General features: G+C 54.6%; 1 protein-coding gene across 2 annotated transcripts in view; it reads right to left on the bottom strand.

Annotated features, from left to right (window-relative positions):
* The window catches only part of ABCC6 (ATP-binding cassette, sub-family C (CFTR/MRP), member 6), a 48704-nt gene that overhangs the window by 7350 nt on the left and 29068 nt on the right, over nucleotides 1–12286 (bottom strand). For both annotated transcript variants that reach the window (XM_012647686.1, XM_012647688.1), the window contains 8 exons: nucleotides 11033–11200; nucleotides 10393–10567; nucleotides 8901–8976; nucleotides 7599–7719; nucleotides 5707–5914; nucleotides 3690–4000; nucleotides 2173–2372; nucleotides 94–220 (listed from right to left, as the gene is read on the bottom strand). In XM_012647686.1, the coding sequence (XP_012503140.1) occupies nucleotides 94–220; nucleotides 2173–2372; nucleotides 3690–4000; nucleotides 5707–5914; nucleotides 7599–7719; nucleotides 8901–8976; nucleotides 10393–10567; nucleotides 11033–11200 (1386 nt within the window). The remainder of the gene's footprint in view (nucleotides 1–93; nucleotides 221–2172; nucleotides 2373–3689; nucleotides 4001–5706; nucleotides 5915–7598; nucleotides 7720–8900; nucleotides 8977–10392; nucleotides 10568–11032; nucleotides 11201–12286) is intronic.

The following is a 12286-nucleotide window of genomic DNA, read 5'->3' as shown; positions in this document are numbered from 1 at the left end:
TGGACTCGGGGTCTCTGAAGGTCCCGCTGTCAGGGGCCTGTCTGTCTCTGGTTCCACCTGCACCCCCAAGCCCGGGTTGGGGGTATCGGGTACCTGGAGGGCGGCGGAGACAGAGAAGCCCACGAGGCCGGCGCTGAGGTGGGCCTTGCTCAGCACAGCACACACGGCGGCCACGAACACCAGGCTGTTCCCCAGGAGTTCCATGTTGGCCGCGAGCCACCTGCACGGGGAGGCAGGAAGCAGCGGGGGTAGTGGGTGCCGTCGTCCGCAGGGACCTGCTTCCCTGGGCCCAAGGACGCACTGTTGCGCCAGCTCCATGCCCAGCAACAGGCCCCACCCGAGCTGGGAGGGGAAGGCGACACTGTCCCGTGTTGCCTGAGCCCAGCTCAGAGCCTGGCACACTCTTGGCGCTTAGCAGGGCTTTGCTGTGCCGCTTTCTGTCCCTGGGGTATGCCAGGCCCCGTTCCCCTTGCAGCTCTTCTGGCCTGAACCCTGACCTCGGCCTTCATGCGGCCAACATCTGGATGCACAAGTCGGCTCACACGTCACCTCCCAGGAGAGCCTTCCCCGACTGCACCTCCTTGTCCTTCACAATAGTTACTTCTCTACTGATTTCGCCACTGATTATTGGTCTCTACCAGTAGATCCCGAACTCCATGAGAGCAGCGACCGTGTCTGTTTCATTCACAGCTTGATCCCCAGTACCTAGTACAGGACCCAGCACATAGTAGGTGCTCAATAAATATGTAATGAATGGATGAATAAATATGTACCCCTCTTATTGACTTCCTACTCTACCATTCATATATTCATCCATCCATTCATTCAACAGATACGTGTTGAGTACCTACTATGTGCTACGCATGTTTGAGATTCTGGGGAAATGCCCATAAATCAAACACCTAAAAATCACTGTCCTCGGGGAACTCTTGAGCTGTCCTACATATAACTTCTAATCCTCCTAACACAAGGGGTGGGGGGTACTGTTGTTCCCATTTGACAGATGGGGAAGCCAAGGCTCAGAGGGTTCGGTACTTGCTTAATTCCACACGTGCGGCAAACACCAGGATGTGAAGCCACATCTACCCGACTAACGCCAGAAAGCACACACCTTCTCCGACAGGTGGTGTTTCTCAGTGAGCCAACTAAGGAATGAATAAACGAATAAAGTCCCACCTTGGTTCCAACACTCCCTAGCTGGCTGACCTTGGGAGAGTCTCTTTACTTTTTTGAATACTTCTGTGTGATGAAGTAATATCTGGGTGATTCCAGTTGAGGAGACTAAATGAGATACATCATGTACAGCACAGAAATCATTAAGCTTTGCACATATTAGGTGCTTTTTAAATGTTCATAAAGTCCCTCCTCCCTAGGCCAGGACCCCAGGAAGGAGCAGTCAGGTCTTCCGGAGGGCACCTGCAATTGTGACACTGCCCACAGTTACGGACCTCAGAGCCTCAGGTGGCCGGAACCTGGGCAGAAAAGAACTCGCGTTTATTGAGAACCTACTGTTTGCTTGATCCTGTCCACACTCTGGCACCAGACCGCCTGGACCCAATCCTGGCTCCACCATGCATTAGCTGTGTGACCTTGGGCAAGTTCCCAAACCTTTCTGTGCCTAAGATTTATCTCTATAAAACAGTCTCTGCCTTGTGACGTTAGCAAAATTAAATAATGCAGCTAGATCGCTCAGCACAGTGCCAGGCATGCAGTAGGCATGTTACAAGTCTCACCTATGAGCGTACATATTTAATCCTCGTAGCCACTCAATGAGGGTGACCAGTTTGACAAATGAGGCTCAGAGAGGTCATGTAACTTGCTGAAGATTGGCCAGCAAGTACGTGGCAGAGCTGGGATTTGAACCTGAGTCTATCTGTGCTCCAAGCTTGTCAGGCTGAGGATGCTTACATAGCTGCTTTGTCACCAAGACAATGGAGGCTTCTTCCTGTACCTCCCGCTCGCTTGCTGTTGGGGACGTCTCAGGCTAGGTTCCATACGCCCACAGCGAAAGCCAAGAGACTGCCTGTGGGATCGAGCCTTAGCTATGTCCCCGACTGGCTGTGTGACCTGGGTGGGCCACTTGACCTATCTGGCCACAGTGCATCCTCAGGTCTCACCCCCTGGGGACACAGAGGGATTGTAAGGTCATGTCTGGCCCCGGCCTCTTCCTACCTGTCAGCCACCAGTCGTGGGAAACTGACCCTCTGGCTTTCATCCACACGGGTGTCGTTCTGATCCACGAAGGGTCCCTGGGCCCGGAACGCCCTGACCACCGCACTGCCCTGGAACGTCTCAGCCACGTGGGAGCACACAGACGAGTAGCTGGCTGACTCCAGGCGTTTCAGCTGGCACGAGCTGGCCACATACAGGCTCTGAGGCAGGATGGGGAGGAGAGGGGAGAGGAGAAGCTACAGACACAGAGAGGTGGTTTCCAGAAGCACAGGGAGCCCCGAGTACAGGGTTCCAGACTGGGCTCTGTTACCAGCTTGCTATGTGACCTTGGGCCAGTTGCTTGCCCTCTCTGGGCCCCCATTTCCTTGCAGAACCAGAGTGCCATGGTTCTTTTGAAAATCATCTCCCAAAACCTCCAATGCCCCACCCCGGAACGACTAAATCAGGATTTCTGGTGATGTCACCTTGGCTTTGGTGTTTTGAAAAGCCTTCCAGGTAAGCCTAATGTATAGCCAGGGTTGAGAAACCACCAATTTAGTTTAAATGTCTCATTTCCCATGACTGAGGCCAACACCTTCATTTAGGGTTGGTCACTGTGGGAACAAAACTATAAAGGGCCACCGTGGCAGTTGGCCAAGTCAGAGTCACTCATTAAACCCAAGGGTTGCATGGCAGTGCCAGGTGATGCACAAAGATGCATTGTTATTTGGTTTCAGGTGGCAAGTTCTGTGTGCAAGTTCAGGGATGGTCACGTGACCCACAAAGGGCCAACCAGAACCTTCCCTGGGATCTACATATGAGTACTGAGCTGGAGAAAAGTTTTCTTTGGTGCTGCTAACGCCCGGTGATGTGAGTACAGGGCCGCGGGTGGCCATTAGATCTAGCCCAGGGAACGAGAGCGTATCCAAAGTTAGGCCAAGCGGAGCTGAGCCAGTGGTTCTCAGATGTTAGTGTGTATCAGAATTACTGGGATGATTTGTTAAAACCCACGTTTCTAGGTCCCACTCCCACAGTGTCTGAGTCAGTAGGGAGGGTCCTAAGAATCTATATGTCTAACCAGGTGGCACTGCCGCTAGTCCTGGGACCACACTGTGAGAGGCGCTGAGTGAAGATGTGGCGAGAGTAACGGTGTCCTGGTGACAGCTGGACCCACTGTCCCCAGGAATGCAAGCCATTAAGTTCTGTTTTTTCGTTTAAGCTAATTTAAGTTGGTCTCTGGCCCTGGCAATGGGAAGAATCTAGCTTAACCTATAGTGTTGGAGACCGTGCAGTGCCCTCTTGGTTTCCAGATAGTTGGAGAGGCAGCTGCAGCAGGCTACGATGTTAGGTATTAAGAACTTTGACATCTAGCGTAGATATCAGAAACAGACTGTGGTGTCTCCACCCTGGAGATTATTCTGGGGGCAGCCCCAGACGCCCAGCTCAACAGAACTGCATACACCGGGTCCTGTCCAGAGACAGGGCACTGGCTGAGGTGACCTCAGCTGGGCCCGGGAGCCTCCCTGACCTCTCCATACCTGGAAAACAGCATAGAGGAGCAACAGCGGCACGATGGCCACGATGGCCAGGGGGGTGGCCACCACCACCACCAGGATGACCTCCAGGAGTCCAAAGGCGAAAGTCAGCAAGGACCGGAGTTTGTCTGGGATGTCCACGTCCACCATGTCTGTCTCCTTGGAGAAGCGGTTCAGCAGGTTCCCGATGGGCGTCCGCTCAAAGAAGCTGATGGGAGACCGCATCACCTCCCACAACAGCCTCCGGAAGAGCAGCCTGGACGCCCGGACCCCACCGAGGAGCACCGCGGCCATGGCGGCAAACAGCCCGACGGCTGGGGAGGGAGAGGAGGTCAGAGCGTGAGGGGTGCAGACCTGCAGGCGCCCCCTACTCTGCCATGGTGGCGCCTTATGGCTTGGCCACCTGGTTCTCTCTCCGTGGACCCACCCTGTAGTGGATTGAACAGTGTGCCCCCAAAATCCATGTCCACCTACGACCCCAGAACATGAACTCATTCGGAAAGAGGGTCTTTGCAGACGTAATGAGTTAGAAATCTTGAGATGAAACCATCCTGGATTTAGGATGGGTCCGAACCCCAATGACTGGTATTCTTCCAAGAAGAGACGCTCAGAGACACAGAGCAGAAGATGTGAGGACGGAGGCAGAGATTAAACTGATACAGCTACACCCCACGGAACGCCAGAGATTATCGGCAATGGCCAGAAGCTGGGAGAGAGAGACGGGGTGGTTTCCTCTGAGCCTCCACGAGGAACCGACTTTGCTGACACTTTGACTTCAGGCTTCTGGCTTCGGAACTGTGGGCCAGTAAATTTCTGTTGTGCTAGGCTGCCAAGCCTGTGGCAATATGTTACGCAGCCACCCTAGGAAACGGATATATTCTACATCCTTCCCCCAGGGGCCAGACTGTGTGCTTGGGATGGGGTTACCTCCACCCCTTGGCTCTGGAGTGGGGCAAATTTCATCCCTGGTCAAACCAGACCACTGTGATTGGTTCTGGGATGAGCACGTGACCCAAATCAGGCCAATGAGAGTGAGACCTGAGATTTGCTAGAACTTTTGGGAACAAGGTATTTGCTTGTTTGAGGGAGCTGTGGGATATCACCTTACCACCTAGACAGGAAGCTGTCATGGTGAGGAGCCTACCTGGACAGGAAGCTGTCACAGAGGAAGGAACTGAAGCAATTTCTAACAGCCTTGTTTGGACCCCTGGATCCAGCCATACCTGAAGCTGCAGATCTATGCATACCAGTCCCTTGAGCCAATAAATTCTCCTATTACATAAACCATGTTGAATTGAAGCTGGATTTTATGTTCTTTGTATTCAGACGAGTCATAACTGGTTGCTCTGTCCGGGCTGCAGTCTCTGTCTTTAGGGGATAGTAAGACTTGCCCTGGCTATCAAATGAGGGATGGTATGAGAGGATTATGAAAGGGGACTGTGCCGCCCAAATGGAGATTTGAGTTAATCCCAGGGCTCAGATGACTCTGACGATGCACTTTCTCATTCCTCTTGACTAAACAACCGTTCAGCTTGAGTTCTCCTCTCTTGGTCTCTGGCAAACAGGTCTATAGATACTTAGGACTAGAAGGGTCCTCAAGCTCAGGCCTGGTGCCCCCTTTTACAGAGGAGGACACTGGGCAGAGTGTGCGAGGGAGCTGGCTGTATTTTTTCTTAGAACCGTATGTGAATTAGCTCAATAAACATTTCTATTTTTTAAAAAAGGGAAGACGGGGTAATGGCGGTGGTGCACTTGTTGGGGACCGTCTGGCTCTTTCTGGAGGTTTCAAGGGCACCGAAAGTCACCAGCAGGCAGACCTTGGAGCTGCCCTCTGCTGGGGGGAGGTGCTGGGAGAGATTCTGGAGGTTCCAGAAAGGGAGGGATAGGCCCTGTCCCCCAGTCCCATCTTAAGGACGTGGGCGTGTGCTTCGGGCCAGGATGTTTTGCACAGGTGTTCGGGGAGAACAGAGTGAGCAAGGGAGCTGGGGGCAGGAGGATGAGGAGGGTGGGTGAGGCGCACCTTGGAGACAGCCGAGCAGCCCGAAGACCCCGCCACGCAGGGCTGCCTGCGTCTGCCGCCCGTCCACGGCGGGGTCGTCCGCCCACAGGCTCAGCCAGTAGCCCCGGCAGAAGGAAGCGGCTTGCTGGCAGAGGAAGAGGAAGAGTACGTAGAGGCAGAGGGGGGCGCCCACGGCCCGCAGGTAGGTCAGGTGCATGGCGGCCTTCACCTGCAGCACACGTCGGGGGACGGGGTGGCAGAGAGAGGCCCCGGAGGGAGCGGTGAGTTGGGGCAAGGCCAGGCGAGGCTCCCAAAAAACACACCGGCGGGGCAGATGGAACCACCACGCAGATCTCACGGGTCGTCTCTCAACACCTGCTCCCAGGAGCACCGTCTCCCCTGTGGCCCCGCCTGGCTGCAGGACCCCCTTCTGCTACAGAACCCCCGGTAGGTCGGTGACAGACTGTGGGGCTTTCTGGTTTGGGGAGTGTTTTCTTGAGCATCTACTGTGAGTCAGGCGTGTGTCTCCATGCTCACAATAAGTTCCATTCCACAGATAAGGAAACTGAGGCACAGAGAGGTTCAGCCACTTGCTTAAGGTCCTGCTCCTACAAGCCTGAACTCCTCTGCACAGCTGCAGACAGAGCAAACTTTTGGAAGCATCAATCTAATCGTATCTTGCTGTCGCTGGCGCGTCTGTGGCTTTCTCTTGCTCTTAGAAGAAATTCCAAACTCCTCGTCTCACCCCCACTTCACTCTCTGCCCTGCTGGGACCTGCTTCTCGCTGGCTTTGCACCTGCTCTTCCCTCTGCCTGGAACCCTCTTTCTCCTGCACTTTGCATGGCCAGGTCCTTCGCGTTCTTCCTGGCGGCTCAAATGTCACTCCTTAGAGCATCCTATCTAAGCAGACTGGGACCCCTGGTTGGTCTCCCTGTCATCGATCTTTGCATTTTCTTTATAGCGCTTACCGTTATCGGATATTACCTTATCAGCCTGTTTGCTGTCTGTCTACCCTCACTAGCATGTAACCTCCACCAGACTTAGCCTGGCACAGGGGGTGCTGTGTAGATGTTTGCTGGCTAGATGAGTGGGTGAGTGGATAAATGAGTGGGTAGGTAAGGGGGTGGGTGGGTGGAGGGATGGATGGACAAATACATGAACAAACAGGGGGGCAGACAGACGTATAGGTGAGTGGATGGTTGGGTGTATGGTTAGGAGGGTTGGATGCCTGGATAAACGAGTGGGCAGATGGAAGGGCATCTGGGTGGATGATGGGATGGATGGGTGGACGGACACAGCCACATAAAGGGGAGAAACAGGACACGCTTCCAATTTAGACTGACCTGATTTGAGTCCCAGGCTGGTCATATGCTAGCGATGAGAACACAGACAAGTCTCTCTCTTTTTTTTAAATAGATGGGGTCTTGCTGTGTTGCCCAGGCTGCTGTGCAGAGGGGCACATCATAGCTCATTGCAGCCTCAAACTCATGGGCTCAAGTGATCCTCCCGGGACTACAGGCACACACCACGGTGCCTAGCTAATTTTTTTTTTCATTATTTTATAGAGATGGGGGTCTCACTATGTTGCCCAGGCTGGTCTCGAACTCCTGAGCTCAAGTGATCCTCCCGCTCAAGTCGGCCTCCCCAAATGCTGGGATTATAGGCGTGAGCCACTGTGCCCAGCTTAGTCTCCTAACTCTTTAAGACTTCAGTTTCTTCATCTCTAAAATGGAGCTATCACCATCTGTATTTTAGAGTGAGGATTAATATGAAGGTCTAGAATCTTACCACGCACATAGTAGATGCTCAGTAAAGGTATCACTGCCCCCACCAGTGCTATATCTTGGGGGAGGCCTTGGGCTCCTGGGGGCAGCGGCACAGGGTGGGGAGGGCTGGGGACAGCTGGTGGTTACCCTGCCATACTGCACGCCGTCCTCTCCTGTCGGTTGTCCTGCCACGTCGGGGTCGTCTAGAGGAACCGCTGTCTGGGCTTCCACAGTGCTGCTGTCCTTCTCAGAGACTGAGCTGATGGGCCTGTCATTTAGAGGAAATGAGGACAAGTCAGTATTTCTCCCCACAGGGGGCCAACCTCAGGCCCAGCCCACTGCCCTGGGGTACACTCTCTACCCATTCATTCACTCATTCGTTCATTCAGCTGACAGATGGAGCGCCCAGTCTCTCGCTGCCCTTCCCCCCTGTGCTGCTGCCTAAACGCCACCGCTGCCTAAACGCCACCACTGCCCCGAGTCGAGCAAGCCCGTCCTCCAGATGCCATCTCACCCACTGAACTTACTCGGCCAACTTTGGAACTCTGTTCTCAGAATTTTCCCTTTGGTCTAAGCTTTGCTGCATTGTTCTGCCCCTACTGTTTACCCAGATGGGTCAGCCTAGCCTGGCAGAGTGTCAGTTACGCACAGTCCAAATGCCGAAGACTTTTCCAATGCTCCTTTCCTCTGCAGATGAGTGAGCTAACTTGACCTCTCTGCCTCAGTTTCCTCAGCTGTGAAAATGGGGATAATATCTATCTATCCACCCACCCACATACCTACATACACACAACTACCTACATACCCATCTGATCTCATTTCGCCATCTTGGGGGCTGTGAAGACAGTGGGGCTGCCCAGCGTGGGACTCAGCGGTGCCCTCGGGTGGCTGGGATGGGGAGGGAGGGGCTGTGCCCAGCCCCAATGATCTCCATGGACTGAGGCCCCTCAAAGCCCCTGCTATATCCGACCCCAACAGCGGGCACTTAAGCTCAGACCGCCTGGTGCCTGGTGGCCCGCTGCCCTGTCTCCCAAGGCCTCTCTCCGTGAGGACAGTGGGCTCCAGCTGGCCAGTCCCCCTGCAGCAGCCAGCCCCGTGGGGAGCCCGTAACCTGCCTGTCAAAGCACAGGCGACAGGACCTGGTGTGGTCGGTAACAACTGTGCAGAGGGGCTGTCTTTGGAACCGGCCCCGCCCTTCTCCGGCAAGGAGACAAACCCAACAAACCAACCCCGCCCACTTGATGGCATCACTTGGAGGGCAAATTGTTCATTCCGTGAATTGATTGGCAACTGTTTTTGGTGAATCACCTCTCAGCTGAGCACCACGGGGACTTAGCAAGGGCTCCCTCTGTAGTGGCTCTGGCCACCCCGACCTGCCTGAGATGCGGGAGGGCCCAGCAGGCGCTGCTTGGGCCTCGGCCCCTGGCCTCCCGAGCACAGTGGACTCACCTCTCCCGTCTGGGCTGGCGCCTCTGGCCCACATAGGAGCCTCCGGGGTCCTCGCCACTGGTCCCAGGCTCTGTTTCTGCAAAGTCACGGGAGTCTTGTCACACCACGGGGGCCAGACACTGGCCCTGACACTCGCTGCCTCCACGGCCTTAACCTCCTCTCTGAGTACGTGCTTCCCCCACCGCCTTTCCAGCAACCTCGCTCAGCCCTGCCTGGGCTCTTCCAGGAATGTTATTCGTTCATTTACTTGTTCATTCATTGAGTCAATCAGCAAATATAACTACGCACCTGCTACGAACTTGAGGCCGAAAAAACGGCAACAAACACCACACAAAGCCAAGTTGCCTCCATTTCCCCCGACACCCTTGCTCAAGCAGTTCCTTGTGGCTGGAATGCTCTTTTCTGGCTAACTCTCACCCACCCTCGGGTCCCATCTCACCCAGGAAGGACACCCCAACCAACCGTCCCCAAGGCTGAGCCAATAACAGGAGGCAGAGCTGCAGTGGTTTAAACCAAAAGCCTGTAAGCAAGAGATAACTGCTGTTGGAAGCTTCTGAGATTTGGGGGTTGTTTGTTACACAGCATCATCACGGCAAAAGCTGACCAGTACAAATGGGCAAGTTCTATCTTCAAGGTTGGTGATACTGTGAATCAACATTTAGGGTTTTTACCAGGGTGGGCTGGTGCTGAGCAGATGTTCTCAGAAGAGGCAAAGCCTAAGATCGAGCGAGACCTGGGTGTGATTCTTTTTTTTTTTTTTTTTTTTATGGAGGAGCAGCTCATAGCCCACTGATTAAAAAACACATTCTCTGGAGTCACGTTGCCTGGGTTCAAATCTCAGCACTGCCACTTCTAAGCCATGTGACCTTGGACCAGTTCCCTAACTTCTGGGCCTCAGTTTCCTCATCTGTGAAACGGAGATCATCCTAGTGCCAACCTTACAGGGGCACTGTGCTGATTAAACAAGTTAACGTATATGACGTGCCATTAGCTGTTACTTTTCCCTTGCCGTGGGTGAGCTTGGATTGGCAACGTTACTTCCAGAAACTCGTATGCCCAGCAGTCTTTTTGTTCTCTGGATTATTCGAAGCCCTGGCTAGCATTTGCAGTCTTCTAGGCACCAAAGACCTTCTTGCTCAGTTTTTGTTGTAGCTATGAGCATAGACTCTGGAGTTGAACTTGGGCAAATGATTTAACTCTCTGTGCCCCAGTTTCCTCATCTGTAAAATGGCAGCAACAACTGCACACACCGTGGGGGTATCGTGAGAATCGAACGAAATGATGTATGTTTACAGAAGCCCTTAGCACAGCCCCTGGTGTCACTGGCTCTTCTTGGGGAGAGGTGGCCTCTTGGGAGAGATGTCTGCTCCCAGGCATGGGCCTGCAGAGAGGGTGTGACCAGAGCACTCCACTCATGCCAGGGGGACCCTTGGAGCCTTCTCCCCAGGGCTGGCAGGAGCCAGGCAGAGAATTGGCAAAACCCAGCCAGTACCTCCTTCTCCTCCACCTCCCAGCTGTCTGGCTTGATCCAGAAGGCGCAGCAGGGCCCCCTTCCTGAGCAGAAGCTCCTGGTAGGAGCCCATCTCCGCGATGGCCCCATCTTCCAGCACCACGATCCAATCGGCCTGGGGCAGGACGTGGAGCGTGTGGGTCACGAGAATCCGTGTCTGGGCAGGGAAGGGGTGAAAGTCACACTCATGCACGTGGCCAGTCTCCTGGAGCTGGGACTGGGGACAGTGTCCCTGGGCTCAGAGTGGGGACAGCTCCCTTCTTGTGCTGTGGTTCTTTTTCTTGAAAGCACATCCAAATAGAGAAACAGAGGGGACCCCCTTCAGCCTGTGGCTCGAAACAAGAAGACAAGGAGTTCATCTGTACCTGGCCAGTCGGCTGAGGCAGGGCTGCAGTAGTTTAACCACAAACCCAAGAAAGAAACAACCGCTGCTGTGAGCCACTGACATTTGAGGGCTGCTTGTTACGCAGCATCGTCACAGCGAAAGCTGACCAATGCTAAGAGGAAAATGGGACTTAAGTGGGGGTGGTGGTGACGTGAAAACTAACTTGGGTTAGGACTGGACGCGAAGGGCTTCCCTTGCCTTTGCCCTGTGCCCTCTGACACACGTTCCCAAACTTACTGTCCCCTGGAGCAGCCCGTGGGGCCCGATGACCTGGCTGAAGACGTGCTGGCTGACGTGGGCATCCAGGGCCGCCAGGGGGTCGTCCAGCAGGTACACAGCAGCCTTTCTGTACACGGCCCGCGCCAGGCTCAGCCGCTGCTTCTGGCCCCCGGAGAGAGTCATGCCCTGTAGCCGCAGAGGGGGACAGGGTCCTGCGTCTTCATCCGCTGGGTGAGGCTGGGTGCCCAGGGCAGGTCAGGACACATCTGCCCCCCAGGGTGAGGCGCAGCGCGCCTGCCTGTCCTCTGGGCCCCTCCCAGCTTCCAACACTTGCTCTCGAGCCGGCATCCCGTGCCTGGCTGGCGTCTCCCCTTTCCGGCCAAGCTTCCCGGCAGAGCCGTCTACACCACCACCCCCCACCCCCCCGTCTACACTCTCCCCTCCTGCTCACTTCTCGCCCCACTGAAGTCCGGCTTCTGTTCCCATTTCTCCACTGAGTCATTTCCTGTTGCTTAATCCAGTGGTAGCTTTCCAGTCCTTTTTTAAAAATTTTTTAATTGATATTTAACAGTTGTATACATCGGGGGATGCATGTGATATTTTGATGCCTGCATACAACGTATAATCATCAAATCAGGGTCACCGGAACATCCATCACCTCGAACGTTTACCTTTTCTTTGTGCTGGGAACATTATAATTCTTCGCTTTGAGTTATTTTGAAATCTACAGTAAATGATTAACTATGATTTCCCTTACCGTACAACTGACTACTAGAACCTACTCCTTCCACCTAGTCCTTATTTTCATTCATTCGGGCCGCAATAATCTCTGCGTGGCTACCATCTATCCACCAGGGTTCCAGGCTCTGGGGAAACAGCAGGGACGGAACAGTCGCTGCTCTCCTGGGTGGGCCCTTCGCTCTGAGGGGAGTGGGTGGGAGACAGCACGTCGGGGGGTGTCAGGTGCTGTGAAGAATGATGCAGCAGGTGGGGTGCAGGGTTGCTGCGTTGGGTGAGGGTCAGGGAAGGTGACAGAAGTCAGGGATGAGCCATGGGGACTCCAGGTGGCGGTGGTGGGGGCTTTCCGGCAGAGGGGACAGCAGTGCACAGACGCCGAGGTGGGAGCGTGCTTTGGGGGGTCCAGGGAACACGGCAGAGACCACGTGGCTGGAACGAAGCCGGAAAGGGGAGCAGGATAGGAGGTGGGGCAGAGAGATGACAGGGCCAGCGCGTGGGGGACCTTGCCGGGGATTGTCAGGACATGGGCTTTGA

This window comes from Propithecus coquereli, unplaced genomic scaffold (assembly GCF_000956105.1).
Source record: "Propithecus coquereli isolate 6110/MARCELLA unplaced genomic scaffold, Pcoq_1.0 Scaffold27, whole genome shotgun sequence".
NCBI classification, from domain to species: Eukaryota; Metazoa; Chordata; class Mammalia; order Primates; family Indriidae; genus Propithecus; species Propithecus coquereli.
The sequence above is the reverse complement of the archived record's forward strand: the minus strand, read 5'-3'. Positions and strand labels throughout refer to the sequence as shown.